Genomic DNA, 21,868 nt, shown 5'->3' with positions numbered 1-21,868 from the left:
CACCAGTATTGCTAGAAATAAGAGTCAAAACATATATATATATATGTATGGATATATATATATATATATATATATATATATATATATATGTGTGTGTGTGTGTGTGTGTGTGTGTGTGTGTGCAGGCGCAGGCGTGGGTGTGTGGTAAGAAGCTTGCTTCCCAACCACATGACCCCGGGTTCACTTCCATTGTGTGGCACCTTGGGCAAGTGTCTCTCCGAATATATCCGCGGGCCAACCAAAACCTTGTAAGTGTATTTGGTAGACGGAAACTGAAAGAAGCCTCTCATGTTCTGCATGTATATGTATATATATATATATCATTGACATTTGACGGATATTTGTCCTCATCTTGTTTGTTGTTAACACAACGTTTCGGCTGATATACCCTCCAGCCTTCATCAGGTGTCATGGGGAACTTTCGAACCTGGGTTCTCATTCCGAAGGTATTTTTTCGATGTTATAAGGTTATCCCAAAAGTTCGTAGAAAGTCTTGGAAAATAATGGTCTTTATTTTGAGGAATAATTTTTGTTGTTTTTGTTAGTACTTGGCGAGTAAAAATTCAATTTTCGCAAGTGTATTATTATGATTATTATTATTCAGTAGTTTTATTTTTATAGCGTGCTTTCACTTCACTACCGAGCGCAGCTCTGTGTGCCTTGGGTATGTGCTGTGATTTGTTGTGATGCTCTGATGGTTATTGTATGGAAAGTGTTCTGCGTAGGATGTGTGCAGTGCCTAGTAGTGCAATTTTCTGTATGTTATATGTGTTTGTAAGTCCTGGTGTTTTTGTTATGTATTTGTCTGAATATTTTTTTATCATGCCTAATGCCCTACTATGATAGGAATTGTTTCTGTTTTCAGGTTCCACATTCTAGTTATCTCTATTTCCAGGTCTTTGTATTTTGAGAGTTTCTCCATTTCTTTTAGAGACACGTTGTCATCTGCCGGTATTGATACATCAATTAGAAAGCATTTTTTTTCTTCATGATCTCTGACAACTATATCTGGTCTGTTGGCCTTAATTTCTCTATCTGTGTGTATCGGCATATCCCAGAGTATGGTTGCTTTCTCGTTTTCTGTGACCTTTTCTGGTGTGTGCCTATACCATCTTTTTTCTGTTGTTATTCCATAATATTGGCATAGCTTCCAATGTATGTAGGTTCCAACTCTGTCATGTCTGTGAATATATTCCTTCTTAGCCAGGACTGGGCAGCTAGAGATAATATGATTTATTGTTTCTTGTCCATCTCCACATATTCTGCAGTTACTTGTAATATTTCTTTTCATTACATGTTTTTTGGTAATTTCTGGTGGGGAGGCTTTGGTCTTGTGCTGCAATTAAAAATCCCTCTGTTTCTGCTTTGAGTCCTGAGCTTTTCAACCATTGCTGGGATTTTTCTTTGTCTATTTCTTTTGCGTTTAGTTTAGTGCAGTATTTACCATGAAGGGGCTTTTCTTGCCATCGTTTTATCATGGCTCGTTGCTGTTCTATTTTTAGTTTGGATTTCATTTGTTTTATAACTTTTGTTGTTTCTTCTTCTTCTTCTTCTTCTTCTTCTTTGGGTTTATTAGGTGGTATGATTTCTTGTTTGTATTTGTCAGCTTCCTTAAATACTGAGAACAGTTTTTTGTTTTGCTCGTGTTTTGCTGCTATCTGGATCAGTTTTCCTTCCTTCTGAAGTAGGTATTTTTGCAGTCCTATGGTGGTTATTTTATAGTAGTTTTCCAGCTGTATAAGGCCTCTACCACCTTCTATACGTTGTATATATAGTCTTTCTATGTCAGATTTTGGGTGATGCATCCTAGATCCTGTCAGTATTTTTCTTGTTTTCCTATCTATTTTGGACAGTTCATTTCGTGTCCAATTAAGGATATTGTAGCTGTAACTTATAACTGGGACAGCTAAAGTGTTGATACCTATTATCTTGTTTTTAGCATTGAGCTCTGTTTTTAGTATTGATCTAACTCGTCTATAATATTCTTTTTTTATTTTCTCTTTCATTTGTGTGTATTGTGTCTTATCTAGTTCATGGATTCCTAACTATTTGTAAGTTTGGCTTTGGTCTAATTCTTTTTTTTCATTGGTTTTATCTAGTGTGATGTTGTTACTCTTAACTAGTTTTCCTCTTTTCATGGTTACTTTGGCGCATTTTTCTAATCCAAATTTCATATCTATTTCTTTGGTAAATCCATGAACTGTCTTTAATAGTGTTTCCAGCTGTTTGTCATTTGCAGCGTATAGTTTTAGGTCATCCATATATAAAAGGTGGCTGATCGTTTTGCCGTAACATTTATATCCGCATCCAGTTCTATTTAGCATATCTATTATTATTATTATTATTATTATTATTATTATTATTATTATTATTATTATTATATTATTATTATTATCATTATTATTATTATTCTTTAGTAGTAGTAGTAGTAGTAGTAGTAGTAGTAGTCGTAGTATTCAGGTCACTGCCTGGAATCGAATTCGGAATCTTGGGGTTAGTAGCCCGCGCTCTCAAGCGCATATGGCAAAGTGGTTAAGATCGTGGGCTACTAACCCCAAGATTCCGAGTTCGATTCCAGTCAGTGATCAGGATAATAATAATAATAATAATAATAATAATAATAATAATAATAATAACATCGAAAAAATAACTTAGGAATGAGAACCCAGGTTCGAAAGTTCCCCAAGACACCTGATGAAAGCTGGTGAGTATATCAGCCGAAATGTTGTGTTAACAACAAACAAGATGAGGACAAATATCCGTTAAATGTAGATAACGTAAATAATGTACATAATTCCTCATCTCTTAAATATACAACTATATATATTATATATATATATATATATATATATATGTGCGTGTGTGCGCGCGCGCGCGGATATGTTCTCACATATTTGTGTTTGTGTTTTTCTCAACCACCGCTTGACAATCATTGGTGCGTTTCAGTCACCGTAATTTAGATGTTCGGCAAAAGTGGTCGATAGAATAAGTACCAGACTTTAAAAAAAGTACTGAGGACGATTCATTCGACTAAAAATTCTTCAAAGACAGTACTTCAGCATGGCGGCAGTCTAATGACCGAAACAAGTAAAAAGATTTAAAAAAACAAAGCATACACACACACGCACACACATACACACACATACGCACACACATATGTGTGTATATGTACGTATGCATGTATGTATGCGCTTACATACATACATTCACACATACACATATACATATACAAGGCGCAGGAGTAGCTGTGTGGTAAGTAGCTTGCTAACCAACAACATGGTTCCGGGTTCAGTCCCACTGCGTGGCATCTTGGGCAAGTGTCTTCTACTATAGCCTCGGGCCGTCAAAGCCTTGTGAGTGGATTTGGTAGATGGAAACTGAAAGAAGCCTGTCGTATATATGTATATATATATATATATATATAATATATATATATATATATATATATGTATGTGTGTGTATATGTTTGTGTGTCTGTGTTTGTCCCTCTAGCATTGCTTGACAACCGATGCTGGTGTGTTTATGTCCCCGTCACATAGCGGTTTGGCAAAAGAGACCGATAGAATAAGTACTGGGCTTACAAAGAATAAGTCCCGGGGTCGATTTGCTCGACTAAAGGCGGTGCTCCAGCATGGCCGCAGTCAAATGACTGAAACAAGTAAAAGAGTAAAAGAGTATATCTGAGGAATGGTTTAACTAACATTTCATTAAGAATCATTATTGTGACGTAAGTATAGTAGAGTCAGATATGCAATATGCATAACCATAAAAATCATCTGTTTTTACGTCACATTTAAGGTTTCATTCATTGTTGGATACTTGTGGATGCAACCGGAGTTCTGGATTATCAAACAACACTAAACATTCCTTCATCGATGTGCTGTGCTATGATTATGGATTATTTAACTGTGATTTGCATCATTCTGTCTATCCACGAACTGTGGGGCGCTTCGCTTTGATATATCCCGATCTATTATAATACTATGTTATCAAAATCTATCTATCTATCTATCTATCTATCTATCTATCTATCTATCTATCTATCTATCTATCTATCTATCTATCTATCTATCTATCTATCTATCTATCTATCAGTCTGTCTGTCTGCCTATCTATCTATTAGTCTGTCTGTCTGTCTATCTATCAGTCTGTCTGTCTATCTATTAGTCTGTCTGTCTATCTATCTATCTATCTGTCTGTCTGTCTGTCTGTCTGTCTGTCTATCTATCTATCTATCTATCTATCTATCTATCTATCTATCTATCTATCTATCTATCTGTCTATCTGTCTAAGGATGCATGCATGGCTGTATGCATGCATTCATGTGTGTATGTGTGAGTGTATACGTGCGTTGCGACTGCATTATCCATTGTGACCTTATTTAAGACGGGAATATGAGATTGTTTGCTATTTCTAGGTGATGGAATAGCTGTGTTACACACACACACACACACACACACATACACACTCTCACACTCACACACACCTACGCGCGCGCACACATATTAGCTATATAAACAACTGTCGTTCGCTGTCGCCGTGTTATGATGATTGTATTGCCAGCAGACGTGTCCTCCTCCTCTCCACGCTCGCAAGACAGGAATTGAGATATGAACTAAGAACGCATAAAGCCAAAAACACACAACAAAAGCCATTCCGTGTGATTCCGTAACCATTCTGACAACCCTCCACTCTGGACTAACATGTTATTTATCGACACCGAATCGAAGCGGTTAAATGGTTAAATACACTGTCGATGCGGCTGGATTTGAAATTGGATAAGGGAATGTCAAAACAAGTACTGTAATGTACTCTTGTGAAGGCGTATGGCTCAGTGGTTAGAGCGTCGAGCTTACGATCGTGAGGTTGTGAGCTCGAATCCCGGACCGGGCTGCGTGTTGTGTTCTTGAGCAAGGCACTTTATTTCACGTTGCTCCAGTTGCGACGTCACAGGTGCCAAGCTGTATCGACCTTTGTCTTTCCCTTGGATAACACTGGTGGCGTGGAGAGGGGAGGCCGGTATGCATGGGCGACTGCTGGTCTTCCATAAACAACATTGCCCGGACTTGTGGGGTTACTTTATAGGTGCAATCCCATGGTCACTCATGACCGAAGGGGGTCTTTAATGTACTCTTATGAATCTACCTATACTCAAAACCCAATGCCAACGCTAAATATCCAATCTTTAAGATAGTGTGTTTGGGCTGATATATGCTTAATATCGTTAGGCTTGCTAAGAATAAGAAATAATTTACCAAATCATATGATTAAGTTAAAAAGAAGGTCAATATTCTCTCTAATCAAGGACGGTTAAAATATAAATTCAATAAAAGAAATGGAACAGAAAACAAGTGAACAAACTAACAATTTATTGTTCCTACGAGGTCTTACACAAATTATATCTAATATGGTTAGATTGGAAAAGAAACCAAATCATTTATATATAAGTAGAGTGTAATTTAATATAGATAATTTTCAGAGTTAAGGAGATATATAACAAAATACAACAGATAATATTAAAACTATCGTAATTATTTCGTTTTAAGATAGGTAAGAAAGAATATCAAATTAGTGCTTTCCAGAGTCACATAGTACTTTCTTATGACATAAATGAATAAAAAAAAATGCGCATTTGTATCTTATGTGTGTGTGTGTGTGTGTGTGTGTGTGTGTGTGTGTGTGTGTGTGTGTGTGTGTGTGTGTGTGTGTGTGTGTGTGTGAGTGCGTGTGTGTGTGTGCGTGCGTGCGTATAGGTATGTACTTTTCATCGATGTGCAAGGCTGGAAGCACTTAGCTACAGACCTACAAATAAGCGACCGATATTAAAAAGTGCAATGGTCTTCCTCAAACACATATCGATAGCTATTATCATGTATGTAGTGTGTATGTATGTATGTATGTATGTATGTATGTATGTATGTATGTATGTATGTATGTATGTATGTATGTATGTAGGTAGGTAGGTAGTAAGTAGATATGTAGGCGGGTGAATGTGTAGGTAGGAAGGTAGTTAGTGAGGGAGTTAAGGATGGAAGTATATAGGTAGATATGAAATTACAAATGTATCTACTTATGTATGCTAGTATGCGTTCATGTATTGATATGAGAGTAAAAAGTGCAAATTCCATAAATTCTACCGTGTTTGTCATAATTCTTGTAAATTATTCACATTGTTGCATACAAACCTACTCAAATGTTTCACTTAATAGATTTTGTATTTGTTTGAATAGTTTATTCTCGACATTTCTAAAATGAAAAAAAAGTCACCTTTTACCTAATTCCGAACCTATAAGAAATTGCCTCTTTCTGTTCAACTTAATGTCAGAATTCAGAATTATGCATTTGGTTTCTCCAAAACATATGCAATAATAGTTCACTTAAGAGTTACTGTACCTGCAAGAGAAAAGTTTCAATTTTTCTTTTTTATGCGAAATATGTTATTTTTCCATTGTACTCGTACATGTCATAAATGTGAAACATTTGCTATTTTCACCTACTTACAATGTGACAAGTTTCTGGAAAATTATTCACTTAGTTGCACGAAAACATTCGCAAATATTTAACTTAACAGAATTTACGTAAGAGTGGTGAATGGTAGATTGGAGAGCATCGGACAAAATGTTATTTGCCTTAGCTCTTTACGTTCTGCGTTCAAATCCCACCGAGGTTAACATTACATTTTGTAGTTCACCGTCGATAAAAATGCACAGGTATCACACAAGTAGTGGTGTTGAGTTAGAGATGTATACTGGACTGAACTACAGATCAAGAGTTTGAGTCACGTCAAAATAAATTTGAATCATACATCGATGAAGTTGAACTTATACAGAAATTAATCATGAATATGCATAAGCCTGTCCCCAAAAGGTTGACAAAATCATTAAAACACCTCAAGACACATATTCGACAAAAATTCGTGAATAAGTTGAATCTATAGGCTTCCCGTTAGACATTACATCCAAATCTAAATAAAGACACATCTTATTACGACCAATGTTAGGACGAAGCCTCCAAAGACCCGCTTCAGTCAATTTGGCAACTGAACACAGACAACAGATTGACTGACTCTTACTCAGAGTGTTATGTCCATATCTTTGGACATTCCCCAAACGGGGATGGGCGAGACATCGTTTAAGACGAATAAATATCTCACTTACCAGAGCAATCCGAAGAATTTCCGAGAGGGTTCCGGCAATAATTCTCATGGAAATATCTTTTGGACAAAATTCTGACCGAGAGATGGGGGACAAGGTATATCGAATAAAAGAATGTTGTAAACTAAAATTACAACGATATATTTTAATTATTCATCTGGTATTATCTGCTCTTTGTCACACTTAACAACAGGCATCGAAGAGACAACTAATTAACAAGCTAACTAATTCGCTAACTAGTCTTCTATTTTTCTACATACACGTACTCATATACACACACACATAAACACACACATATAGATACACGCACTTATACACACACAGACACACACGCGCATATATACAGATACACACACTTTCACACAGACATATATGCACACACACACACACACACACACACATATATATATATACATACATATAAATATAAAATATATGTGTGTGTGTGTGCGCGCGCGCGTGTGTATAAATATTGAATAGTGGTACAACAATGCACCAATATTTACTGGAAATAGCAGTCGATATATATATATATAAATATATGCATATATACATACATATATATACATACCTACATCTATATGTATATATACATGCATATATGGGTACAGGACTGTATATGCATTTGTGTATATTATGCGTATAAATGTATGTGCGTGTACGTAAATTAACCAATACCAATGAAGCCATGATAATTAGATTTGTCTTTCTTTCTTTCTGTCTTCCTTTCTTTCTTTCCGTCTTTCGTTCTATTCTGTGGAACAACGCTACGACAATAAAAATTATCAATTGCTTTGTTTCGTTGTGTTGCTATGGTTTCACTCAAGAGAGTCCTTTTGAAGTCAAATCAATAACAATGGTTTTATTCCGTTATTTAATATATTTCAGTTTCTGCTTTTTTGTTGCAGGTAAGTAACTAAGTATTAAGTATTTCTGTGGTTTAGTGGAATATGTAAGAACGTACGTACATGCACACATACACACACACATACATACATGCATATATACATACATATAAAGATATGTGTGTGCGTATATATATATGCATAGAAAAAATACATGTATACATACATACATATATGGAAGAGGTAAAGAATTCGTACACTACGCGTTTTTGGCGTAACAAAAACCCTAACCCTAACCAAAACACTAGGTGTACATATTCTTTACTCTCGTGTATATATATATATATATAATATATATATATATATATATATATATATATACCCAAAACACTAGGTGTACATATTCTTTACTCTCGTGTATATATATATATATATTATATATATATATATATATATATATATATATACACATACACATACATACATACATACATACATACATACATACATACATACATACATACATGCATACATACATGCATACATACATGCATACATACACACAAACCTGCACCCCCGAGTGTGCACACACGCGCAAACAGAAATACAATAGTTAAAGATGGCTACTAGTTCATAATATTTGGAAGGGGGCAGGGAATTTTGGTGTAGAATTTTATATGGTAACTTTTTACTAATGCAGTCCTTCTCACTTTGGAGACGTGGTTTATCTAAACAATGAATGAATTTAATTTATTTTGATGGGTCTCATTCTTTTAAAACACATCATATACCTTGGGAAAAATATGAATTTCATCTTCCTCGTGAGTTTGGTGTAATAATGGCTTCAAATTTCGACGCAAGACCAAAAATTTCGTCGATCCCCCGTGCTCGACTATTTTTCATTTTATCGACATCGAAAGGATGAAAGTTAAAGTCGACTTCGACAGAAATTGAACTCAGAATGTGAGGACGGACGAAATACAGCTAAGCATTTCGCCCGGCGTACTAACAATTCTGCACTAACAATTATTACAGTTGAGTGTAATAATTTTTTTCTTTATGTAATATGCACGTAGCAAATAATGTTGTCGCTTCCAACACTCTCGCATTCCTCTCGCCCAATCAAATTCGACTCCGCTGAGGAATATGAAGGATGCTGGAGACTATTTAGGGTAATCCTTTCATTCGAGATAACCACTTTCTATTTATCATATGGAAAGAATCTTGTTGTCGTGATTTTGTTAAGGGCGCTTTACACATTCATTATTCAACTCGTCAGTTATAGTTAGCATTTCATCTTTCATGTAATCAGTTAATGTCTGTGTATTGTGCATTGGCAATTCTTCTCCAGTCTTATCGAGCTTTTGCCTGTTGTTCTATAGTTTCTTTTAACATCTTCAAGACTTCCTGAAATGTTCATACACGCCATACAGCTTGTGTTGATCCCCATCTTCTTTTCCCGAACCTGTGGATGTTTATATAAATATGCTCTTATATAACCTGTGGATGTTTATATAAATATGCTCCTAAATATAGTATTGAATACTTCTTACTTTGTTGTTAAACTAACTTGAGAGTTGCTGTAATACTCTCACGTACACGCATACATGCAGTAATACTTTGTTTAGCGCTATTCCGCCCAGAGTTCAGTTTTTCCTTGCGAAAACATTTTTAGTGAAATAGCTCTAGATTATGGTATGCTAATGCGTAGGAAATAACTGTGCCTTATACTTATGTATATTTCCACATACTACCCGATTGTTCAGTTATTTGAGTGTTAAATTTCGTCTAAGGTACTGAGCAAAAGCTTCATCGTGGATATAAATATGCAAATGTTTGAAGCAATTAAAAGGTGACGGACATCAAATTTGGATTACCGATGTAGTTTTGGGTAAATTTTCAGAGTAACACCGGCACAATTTTCACTAAGAACCCCCCCCCCCCCCTCACTCCAAAAAAAACTTCGGATGTCTTGCGTGGAATCACGTATGCTAATTAAGGATATGAAATTCATTTTTACCTTAAACCAATAAATAAAAAATTAATAACTTTTAAATTTGAAAATTGTGGGAGAATTTGAAAACTGAAGCGGATACGATTAATCAGGTAGAACTAGCTATGGTCAAAAGGAACATTTTAATGCTGAGTGCCCCACAGTTTTGGAGTTGTCTTGGAGTACCGTAATCAAGTATGTCCTTCCTAATTTTATGACGTTAGGGTGTTCTTTGGGAGGAGATTTAGTTGCTTTCTCCAGAAGTTCGATCGTTACATGAACTGAACTTACAGATTGTTTTTTCTAATTTTAAGTGAAGTAAAACAGAAGTCGAGAGATATGACAGGCTAACTTGGGAAGTTAAGCAGTTGTGGTCGATGAGAAAGGTAACAGTTGTACCAAAAATTGTCAGAGCCCTGGGAACAGTGAGCAAAAAATTCGAGAAGTACGTGGAACAAATAAGGGTGGAGCACTTGCAGAAAACAGCACTACTTGGAACCATTCGAATACTCCGGAAGGTGTTCGAAAAATAAGAGCTGTTACCTTAGTTCACTGGCAGTGAACAGCTGACATTGTAGTACATCTGCAGTGTTAGAAGTTGTGCAAAGGCAATGATAACAACAACTATAATAATGGTTTCAAATTTTGCCTCACGGACAGCAATTTTGGGAAGAGGATGAGTCGATTACGTCGACCTCAGTCTTCAACTGGTTCTTATTTCATCGACCACGAAAGGATTTAAGGCAAAGTCGACCTCTGCAGAATTTGATCTCAGAACGGAGCGGCGGGCGAAATACCGCTAAGCATTTTGTCCAGCGTGATTACAATTCTGCCAGCTCACCACCTTTAATAATAATAATAATAATAATATAATAATAATAATAATAATAATAATAATAATAACAATGATAATAATAATAATAATAACAATAATAATAATTGCCTTGATGCAGTACCAGGTAGTGGCTCTAGTGGCTTCTGATCTTAACTGATTGGCAGTGTTATCATGTACATTGTTTTGTCTTGGTATGAAATGATGGGCTACAGCAAATATTCTGCTCAATACCACAGATTTGCTTGTCAGTTGTTTGACCTTAACCAGTTGAATAATTGCGTAAAATATTGTCCGCCTGAGGTCTCTGTTATGACTTGACAGACAGTACAGAATCCCGGTAGACACAATATCTTTAATCAACAACATCACGATATTAGATACTGTGCGACGTCTTAAAAAATAGATGCTGTATCATGCCCTGATGCAATACCAGGCATTGGCTCTCATGGCTTCTCATCTTAACTGATTGGAAGTATTATCATGTACATTGTTTTGTCTTGGTATAAAAGATGAGCTACTGTAAATATTCTGCTCAATACCACAGATTTGCTTGTCAGTTATTTCACCATAACCAGTTGTGCATGTCCATTGGTAGCTGTCGCTATGTGCATCTCTGATCACAAGCACTAGTAGTGGCGTAGCATTATAGCTATATGTCGAGAGGAATTCTTCGGTCTTTGAATAATTCACCTTTGGTGTTTCTTTCAACGTTCTTAAACAATCTTTATTCAGGGACCTTTTGAGCGAGATGGGTTACTCGATCTGAAGAAAATTGTAACTGGGCCCCACCTGCAAGGCCATGCACTGTTTATCTTGATAGGAGATCACTATCTCGCGCACGTATGACTGTGATGCATGTGCCTGGTGTACCCTTATCAGACAGGCAGTCATGATGGGTATATTGGGCTTTGTATATTTTACCCTAGTGTCACTTTGATGGCATGCACTGCTCTCTTACCCAATAACAACTAATGTTTTCCTTATTTGTCTGAAAACAAAAAGAAGGTGGAGAGACTCCGAAAGAAAGTCGTTATAAAAACAAAAATTATATTTTTGAGATTTTTGTTTTTATAACAGCTTATAAAGGCAGAAAAAATAGAAACTGAATAATGTTATAGGAGTCAATCTTTACACACAATATAACTTGAGCCAAATTCAGTTCTATACAATAGTCTATAATACATGAGATTAAAATCCCCCTGTTATGGTATATAATATCAGTAAAATAATAGATAACAACTGCTGAAGGCCAATCTGTAAACGAGTTGAGTTCTCCAGACAGAATAGACTTAGAACTTTAAACCATCTTACAGATGAGACTCACTTATTTCTTGCCCTCATTCAGCAAACGACTCGTTCTCCTCTCTAAAGGTGTAACTTTACTACATTAGATTATCACGGACTTAACTATTATTTTTATGTTAAGTTACTCCTGGGTAATTTACCTAATCATTCTTTCATCAAATTTACTGAATATCACTCTCTCTCTCCTCATCTTTTGTTTCAAGTGATACGAGAAGGTAATAAAGACTGTTAGAAAGATAAACATCTGATGTCAAGCATTTCAGCCTTGTCAAACCTCAAAACCTCAGAGAAAATACATTGAAATATTCTATCACGCCTTTTATGCTTTGAATTCAAATTTATCTAAGGTTAGCTTTGCCTTTCATCCTTCAGAGATCAAGAAACTAAAAAAAATCCCTCAATTACTAGATTAATATAATCAGCTGTGTTTATCTTCACAATTTGTAGTATAGTTTTGAAGAGCACAACTATTTTGTGCATGTATTGTGTATATGTGTAGATATATGTGTTGTATTAAGTTGGATTAATTGACCTCAGAATTTTAGATAGATATATTTCAATGGAGCTAAGTAGTGATGTATTGGAAGCTGAATTGATCATGGCCTCAGATGTGAAGAGACAAAAGACGGTCGTAGGATTTGATTTTAAGTAAATAGATAAGCGTAATCATTTTATTTCCAACATAGACAAAAAGCCGTAATTTTGATTTTGTGGAGGTGTTGGTGGTTTAAATCTACTCTAGTACCTTTTAAACTTATGTCATTTAGCTTCTTAATAATTTAGTTTGATAAAACTAAAGATTACTTTTCGTTGAAGAGAATTATAATCATTGATTGTTATTTTCTAACCTAGGTTCAAGACAAAATCATGCATTACATCGAATCAAGAAGGATGAAAAGAAAAGTAGACATCCGCGGGACTTGACTTCAGAACCTCAAGGTATGCAATTAAAATATCGCAAGGTAATTTGTCCGTCGCTCTAACAATTCTGACAATCCGTTCACTCTAATATCAACAATAATACTTGCTTCTAATCTAGGCACATGACCAGAAATTTTGTGGGGAACGTGATCCGTGGATGACGTTGGCCCAGTATTTGACTGGCACTTTTACTTATGGAATCCGAGTGGATGAAAAGCAGAGGTTGAAGTCTGATTGGAAGGTATCGACTAACCTCTCCCTAAAATTCTTGGCCGTGAGCGTAAATTATAAATAATAATCTAATAATAATTATTCTTTCTGAGTTTGGCACAAGGCCAGCAATTTTGAAAGGAGGGTGAAGTCGACGCCAGTGCTGATTTGGTAATTATTCTATCGACTCCGAAAGGATGAAAGTCAAAATTAACTTCGGCAGAATTTGAACTCAGGACCGGATGAAATGCTGCAAAGCATTTTGTACGATGCACAAATGATTCTCCATCTAGCTGCCTTAGCTGTGCTCAATAATGATAAGGAAGATAGTAGATTAGATCGAATGAGAGTACTTACAATCTTAGTCTCACTAACAATTTATCATATCTAAATCCAATGGCTTTAATACATGCAGCATACGACCTTGCTTTCATTAGTAAGTTAGGCTGGGAGAGAGAGAAAAAAAGAGAGAAAGAGAGACAGAGACAGCAACAGAGAGAGAGGGAGAGAGGGAGAGAGAGTGAGAGAGACAGAAAGAAAGTATTTATGCAGAAATTCCAGAAAATCTATCCATCTCTAAGAAGTCGGGTGCTGTATGCTCACAATGTGATCTTTCCTCCACGAGCAACGAGGAAAGAATTTCGTGGTCGCTCGATTTGCTACAAGCATTTTTTGAATCTATATAAACACAAACCCTACCTTTAAAAAATACCGGGTAATCATGGTTGTAAAGTTTTTGACCATAGGTCTGCTTGCTTTTAGTTCCATAAGTCTGGAACTAAAAGCAAAAAGCAACAACTCACCTCATCATCAGGAATGAGATACGTCATCAATGGAAGCACTCCGTTGGTTACGACGACGAGGGTTCCGGTTGATCCGATCAACGGAACAGCCTGCTCGTGAAATTAACGTGTAAGTGGCTGAGCACTCCACAGACACGTGTACCCTTAACGTAGTTCTTGGGGATATTCAGCGTGACACAGAGAGTGACAAGGCCGGCCCTTTGAAATACAGGTACAACAGAAACAGGAAGTAAGAGTGAGAGAAAGTTGTGGTGAAAGAGTACAGCAGGGATCACCACCATCCCTGCCGGAGCATCGTGGAGCTTTTAGGTGTTTTAGCTCAATAAACACTCACAGCGCCCGGTCTGGGAATCGAAACCGCGATCCTATGACCACGAGTCCGCTGCCCTAACCACTAGGCCATTGCGTCTCCACGTCATCAATAGATAAGCTACGACTGTCATTTTATTCAGTCGTTTAACCTTTACTGGTTTCTGTAGAAATCCCTTGATTTCCTTATCTAGCAAAATGCTTCGAATTTTTGTTTTCTTAGCTCACCAATCAGTGTCACATTGCAATTTCGAGAGAACGAAATGCAATTTATTTTTTCCAGCTGTTTTGCAGCAAAAGGCTTCGAGTTTTTCTTATATTGTGGGATTTTCAACCGTTTCGTTTTTGTTATATTAGTGACAAAAAAGGCTCTTGCTCACCAAAAGCTACAATCTCTAGGCTGTCGCATAATGGGGTGGAGCAAGCTGGAACTGGAGCCTCTGGCCGATGTTGGGCTACTAAGAAACCTTCTGTTGTCGGTCGGTGCATCTCATGTTGAAAATGTTCCTCTACTCATTCATCTGCTATCACTTCATCTTTGAGCACGAGATGTTCTTCCCCCACCCACCACTTATGAACCAGAAGCTGGTAACTACAAGACAAAACATAAACCAGCGATTTTTTTTATTGAATTGTGTTGATGTTGTAATTCTTGTGTCGACTGTTTGTTGAGTATGTAGATTGTCTTTTAACAGATTTGTTGTTTTTGTTAGTTATTAAACATGGAAAAGTCTTCAAAACTTCGAATCCATTTCTCAACTGAAAATCAGCTGAGTTGTTTCCCTATCTTTATTGGATTTTTCAGAAAGAATAACACAGCTTACAATCCTTTCTCCAAACATCGGAAGCTGTATTCTTTATCTAAAGTGCTTCAGCTAATTTGAGTGAACCATTTGGGGGATTTGGGTTTGTTAGCTTTGGCTATGTGTGGCAAGTTTAGGGACATACAAATTATGGAGGCCATACAGTAATAGACAGACCGGGCCTCAATAGAAATTGTGAGCAGAATAATAACACCCTCTACCCCACCACACCACGCAGCCCGACGACTAAACACAAAATGAGAGAAGAAAAAAGGAGACACAGATACAGACACTATAATATATCAACTCATACACATACACACACATTCATGACACACATCAACTCACTAAAGCTGGACTGGGAAAGAAAAAAAACAAATAAATAATCAAATAAATGAATAAATAAAATGACAATAAAAGACACGGGTACAGTGTAGTAAGCAAACTCATATACACATACGCAATTCTCATACTAAACACAGACATACGTGCAGACACAAAGACTCAGACGCAAACACATGCGCAGATAGGGGTACATAACACAGAAAGACATTGGACTAAGCAAAAACAAGAGGAGACACGTGGGATAAAGAGTCACGGAATGTGACGAAAGAGCTTTGACAAAGAAACCAAAGCAATAGTCCTTTCTACTAAAGGTACAAGGCCTGAAATTGGAGGGGAAGTGACTAGTCGATTATATCAACCCCAGTGTTTCACTGGTACTTTATTTATCGACCCAGAAAGGATTAAAGGCAAAGTCAACCTCGGCGGAATTTGAACTCAGAACGTAGCGACGGGTGAAATACCGCTGAGCATTTCATTCAGCGTGCTAACGATTCTGCCAGCTCGCAATAATAATCATAAAGCTGGAGTAAAGACCAAACATATAGTGTGCGTGTTTAATTGGCAAAATATGATTATCTTCAACTGTATTAATATCTGTTTCAACATCAGATTTCACATCAAGTATCTTGAAAAACAGATACACAAACGTAAAAATTTAGAAATCTGTAAACTAAAATACTCAAACTACTATACTTACGTCATTTTAAAAACACCAATCATAAAAATTCAATTTGTATTAATCTGGATTTATCGGAATATGGCTCTTTTATCAGGAAAAATATCTGATAAAACCGAACATTTTGAGTATTCGGCGCAGCAAAATGGAGATTCATTTGAAGGCAGTCCTCACATTGATCGATGCTGACATCGATGATATCCCAAAACATGCATGAATGTTTTAACTCAACTGGCACTGCTATTTCTATATAAACAAACCGAGTTACTTCCAGAAGCAGTAGTTATGATTATTTTGTATATCCAGACTGACCAGAGCATTTTCAGTCCTTTGGTCTTGTGAGTAGGTAATTCTATCCCGTAATCGAAAATAAACTCTCTTGCCCATGTGTTTAATGTGGCTTGAGTTCTTTAACAATGTTCTCTCTAAAGAGCCTTTTGATTGATTTTTTTGTCTTCTTTCCTCTTACGGCTTATGCATATGAACATAATTGTCTTCTATTTAGTTGCGTAATTCTTTGTGGAGAGAATTATTTGATTACTGTTAAACTATGGCCGCATTTTGTGATCGAAATGTTTTCTTGGAAAAACTATCTTAGTTATTTTCCTTCTCATTACCACTGTTATTATTACTACTTTTGTTGTTGCAACTGGCAACACTACTATCGACGCTGTTGTTGTTGCCATCTCTATTATCACATAATTCCAAATTTTTATTCTCATCATTATCACTTGTAATTTTTGGTTTCACTTATTATTCATGTATAAGTTATTAATGGTGTTGCAGCTAATAGCCGGAATGAAATAGGAATGTTTTCTTTCAGCCATTATTTCCAATAGTCGTTATTCGAACCTATTTGATTTCTTCTTTCCGTGAAGGCGGGAGTCAGCAATCATTATCATGGGGAACATTTCCAACTGTTATCACTTCAAATGTATTTTTGTAATTCACGCCAAAAACAAATGAATAAGGGTTTTGACTTAGGCACAAGGCCAGCAGTTTTGAAGCTAGGGAATATTTCAAAATCACTAAGCTCAGTACTTGTCTGATATTGTATTTTATCGACCATGATAGATGAACGGTAAAGTGGAATTGGAGGCGCAATGGCCCAGTGGTTAGGGCAGCGGACTCGCGGTCATAGGATCGCGGTTTCGATTCCCAGACCGAGCGTTGTGAGTGTTTATTGAGCGAAAACACCTAAAAGCTCCACGAGGCTCCGGCAGGGGATGGTGGTGATCCCTGCTGTACTCTTTCACCTCAACTTTCTCTCACTCTTACTTCCTGTTTCTGTTGTACCTGTATTTCAAGGGGCCGGCCTTGTCACTCTCTGTGTTACGCTGAATATCCACGAGAACTACGTTAAGGGTACACGTGTCTGTGGAGTGCTCAGCCACTTACACGTTAATTTCACGAGCAGGCTGTTCCGTTGATTCGGATCAACCGGAACCCTCATGGTCGTAATCGACAGAGTGCTTAAGAGTCCCAAAGTGGAATTACGCAGAATTTGAATTGCAGAACGAAATGAGTCGGAAGATAAATGTAAACTAAAATTTATTCTCCTTAACATAACAAGCTGGAAGAATAGTTAGCAAAAAGGACAAAATGCTAAGCGGTATTTCTTCTGTCTCTTTACGTTTTGGGTGCAAATTCAGCCGAAGTCAGCTTTACTTTTCATCCTTTCGGGGTCCATAGAATATGAGCACTGAGGTTGATGTAATTGACTTGCGCCTTCTCAAAATTTCAGGCCTACTAAGGGCAGTAGAAAAAAATTATAAAGGCAGTGAGCTGGCAGAAACGTTAGTCAGCATAGGTAAGATATATAATAGTTTATCTCTTTAGTCTTCTGTAATACTAGCAGCAACAAATATTCTGATTCAAACAAGGACTGTTTTGTATTTGGTTTAGTTTAGTGACATTCAGCAAAATCTACCTAAAAATAATTTCATACATATGCATAAATCCGTAAATGCTGAAGAGTTGATTCTCGAACAACGAATCTACTTGATTGGTACATATTATATTGACTGAAGAATAACAGAAAGCAAGGTCGACATTGATGGATTTAAAACTCAGAATTTAAAGGAATGATACTGAACATCGTAACTATCATTCTTATTGAAGCTGTAAATAACAATAATTTATACAGTTAGCACAAAACCATATATTTTGATAATGGTATAAGTCAACTGTGTCTATTGCAGTGATTGAAGTGCACGTTATTTATCGATCTTGGATGGATGAAAAGAAAAGTCGATCATCGAACATGTTTTAAACTCAGAGAGAGAGAGAGAGAGAGAGAGAGAGAGAGAGAGAGAGAGAGAGAGAGAGAGAGAAGAGAGACAGACAGACAGAGAGAGAGAGAGAGAGACAGAGAGAGACAGAGAGAGAGACAGAGAAATGTAATTAAATAACGCAAACATTTGGCTTGGAACTCTACAGGTCTAGCTGTTTATTAACAACAGCTATTTTATTTCTTAATAACAACAACAACAACAACAATAATAACTGGCAGTACTTACGAAAATTCCATGGTTATTTTGATAATTGCAATATGAAGTTAAATATCTTTCTGAAGCATTTGATTCTTGAGATGGTGTAAAAGTTCACATAAGTAATATCAAAGATAAAATCTTAAGAAGCAACATCTGAAAAGTATATTCTTATGTCTAGACCTAAATATATCGCTGGACTCCAATAAAATAACTTAAAAAGATATATTCACAAAATAAAAGAAAAATGGAACAGAAATTGAAATGAGACATAAAACAAACTAAATTCTACGGAATCACAAGTAACGTAACAAAACCACAACAAAAGCCATAAAAATATTGAAAAGTAAGCCGCAAATATAAAACTACGGCATGCAAAACAAAATGACTAATATGTCCAAATCAAATCAAATCGTATAATTCCTACAAAATACTGGTAACAAACACCGAACCAGAACAATACAAACAAAAATATAAATTAAGGGAGATATAAGTAAGATTTCAGAACAGACATTTTTAATGGTGGAAATTATGATCAGGACAATCTATATCAATTTATTAATAAATAAATGAAGAATTATGAAAAAAAAAAAACTTCCTATAAACCAACGACATTACATTTCTATTATAAAATAGCAAAAACAATAAAAAGAAATCAGAGCAAATTGAAACAGATGCAAAGATCAATATTACTAGGTTAAATAATATATAAGGCAATCGTTGTTGGTAGGGAATTCTGTAGATCTACTGAAACAGGAAATAAACAACATGGTGGCAAATATATACATTAGTAAAGTAACAAAATAAGAGAAAGGGTCGCTCAATCCTTAACGAAATCAACTTTAAGACGGCAACACTGAAAAGGGAAAGAGGCAAATACTACACACACACACATACATACATATATAGTGTGTGTGTGAGGCCAACCTTCCTGCATCCACGACAGAAAATTGTAGCCAGTAAGCCTCCACAAGGAATCGAACACTGTGCCTCTCAAATTCCGGCTAAGCGCTCTAACCAGTAGGCTAAGAGACCTCTGATAATAGATTCCATCTTATTTTAATGCTAAATAATAGCTTTTTGGGTTGTGAAAACATTTTGTATACAAACTTATAAGCGTCGCATGTATCGGTAACCTACATAAAAGAAAGGAGTTCTTGAACGCAGAAAAACTGTGAGGAGAGCTTAAAGAATTGGGTAAATTCCCTTTGAGCGACCCTAAATCAATGAACGATTTAAGCAAGAGCTTTTCTCTAATTCATAAAGAATTCGTTAGTATAAAAAGAACGTCAATGATTCGACTGTGACCCAAAACGATTTTTACCAAGAACTTGTTAAAAATTAAAGAAATCAATGCAGCACCAACAGTAAAGACAGGAGAAAAACTTAGGAGAAGGATGTGGTTAGAAAGATAATTACCGTGAACAAGTGTGTTCGAAATAGCTAACATAGCATCTGAACAATCCTGAAAATCTATACAAAAAGAAAAGACGCTGCAAAGAATTGTATTGATATGAAGATCAATAACTAATCAACAATACCGCCGTACCTGAGACAGCAAGAGGAAGAAGAGTATGAGCATAACAAAGACAAACTACCAGAAGCCTTTTGTCAATATGGAAACACTAGCCATGAGGTAAGTAATACCAGCATTAGGAGGATGCACGAAACATGTCTTAGAAATTGTACGGATACCCATAAATATAGAAGGAATAATAAAAACTAAACGCATTTCCATTAGAAGAGGTATATTACAAGAGAAAACGCATTTAACGACACGTTAAACAAGTCTAGACACATACAAATACCATGGTAAGTTTAATGAACCATGTTTTGGGTACGGATGATCTTAAGTCGCACGATGCATATGATAAACAGCAAGAAATATAACTACGGAGAGTACATGTATCTACCAGACAGATTGATATGAGATTCAGATTAGAAAAATACTCTAAAGCAACTTCGAAAGGAGGAAATGTGATTAAAACCATTAATGCCATGCTATATATAAAAAATGTTATAATAGAACCAGAACAAATACAGACGTCCAAATACTTAGGAATTAATATACTAGACTGCTTACAACATATAACATATTAAGAATAAATCTCATAGACTCACTAGATTAATAGTTAAATATGGAACTAGACATCAATACACTTGCTGTCCCATTAATAAGTTATAGTTATTATATTTTCAATTGGATGGCAAACAAAGTAGCAGGAATAGACATTAAAAAAATGTAATGACTTCATTTAGCGTAAACTGATATAGCAAGATTATATTTATCACGAATACGGAGAGATTAAATTCTTATGCAATCATCTGAAAAATTATTATACACTGTAGGACAACAGAAATAACTAGTAAAGGATAATGGAAAATTAGTACAAATAACTAAATAACTACGGAATATGAACAAAATAACAAGAAAAAAAAGAAAAAGAAAACACCCAGAAGAGCTGTTGTCTGTCTTGAAGAAAGCAAAGAATAATAAACAGAAGCTGAAATGACAGCTGGTTTGAAGAAAAAGGAGAGCCAACAATAGAAATTTCGAAAAGGCTAAAATCTAGGATATAAGTGGTGTTACCGAATGCGATGGTTAATACCTGAAACAGAGAAAGGAAGAGAGTGAAAGTAGGTAATGAAAATTAGCAACAGTGTGAGAGAAGTGAGATCTTAAAACTATGACTGCAGAATACTTAATTGAGGTAAAGTATCAATGCTTCTCCACCAGAAACCGCCGAAAGCATGTAGTGAACCAGAATGTGGAGATCAGGTAGAACCTATTCACGGTATTGTCTCTGGAAGCCTATTCACAGTCAAGAAAGAATACATCTAAGTGCACGACAGAATTAGTCCTTATAATAGAAGTTATAGCAGCATTCTGAAATACTAAAAGAAAAGTTTCAATACAGTATTTTATTAAAACTGTTTTAGTTTACCAGTTGTTCTATCAGGCTGTATATATTTCTTCGCTGCTTGTAACCAGAGTCATTCAATAGAAGGCTTCCAGCAACTCTTGATTCAGGGCTAGATCTATTCTATTTTCATTCTCTTTCTATTTTCTCCATTATACTCTGAACTCGTTGTCTACTTCATCACTGCTGACTGGCTCTGTGCAAAAGTGGTATAGAGGAAATTCTGACTGGCTCTGTGCAAAAGTGGTATAGAGGAAAT

General features: G+C 36.0%; 1 protein-coding gene across 1 annotated transcript in view; it reads left to right on the top strand.

Moving 5' to 3' along the window:
• Positions 1 to 7,956: 7,956 nt before the first annotated feature.
• The window catches only part of LOC118762307 (basic phospholipase A2 homolog 2-like), a 57,947-nt gene continuing 44,035 nt past the window's right edge, over positions 7,957 to 21,868 (top strand). Inside the window, exons 1-2 of the mRNA XM_036500797.1 lie at positions 7,957 to 8,062; positions 12,985 to 13,071. Of these exons, the coding sequence (XP_036356690.1) occupies positions 8,011 to 8,062; positions 12,985 to 13,071 (139 nt within the window). The 5' untranslated portion in view covers positions 7,957 to 8,010. The remainder of the gene's footprint in view (positions 8,063 to 12,984; positions 13,072 to 21,868) is intronic.

Source organism: Octopus sinensis, linkage group LG2 (assembly GCF_006345805.1).
Source record: "Octopus sinensis linkage group LG2, ASM634580v1, whole genome shotgun sequence".
In the NCBI taxonomy this organism is placed as follows: Eukaryota; Metazoa; Mollusca; class Cephalopoda; order Octopoda; family Octopodidae; genus Octopus; species Octopus sinensis.
The sequence above is the reverse complement of the archived record's forward strand: the minus strand, read 5'-3'. Positions and strand labels throughout refer to the sequence as shown.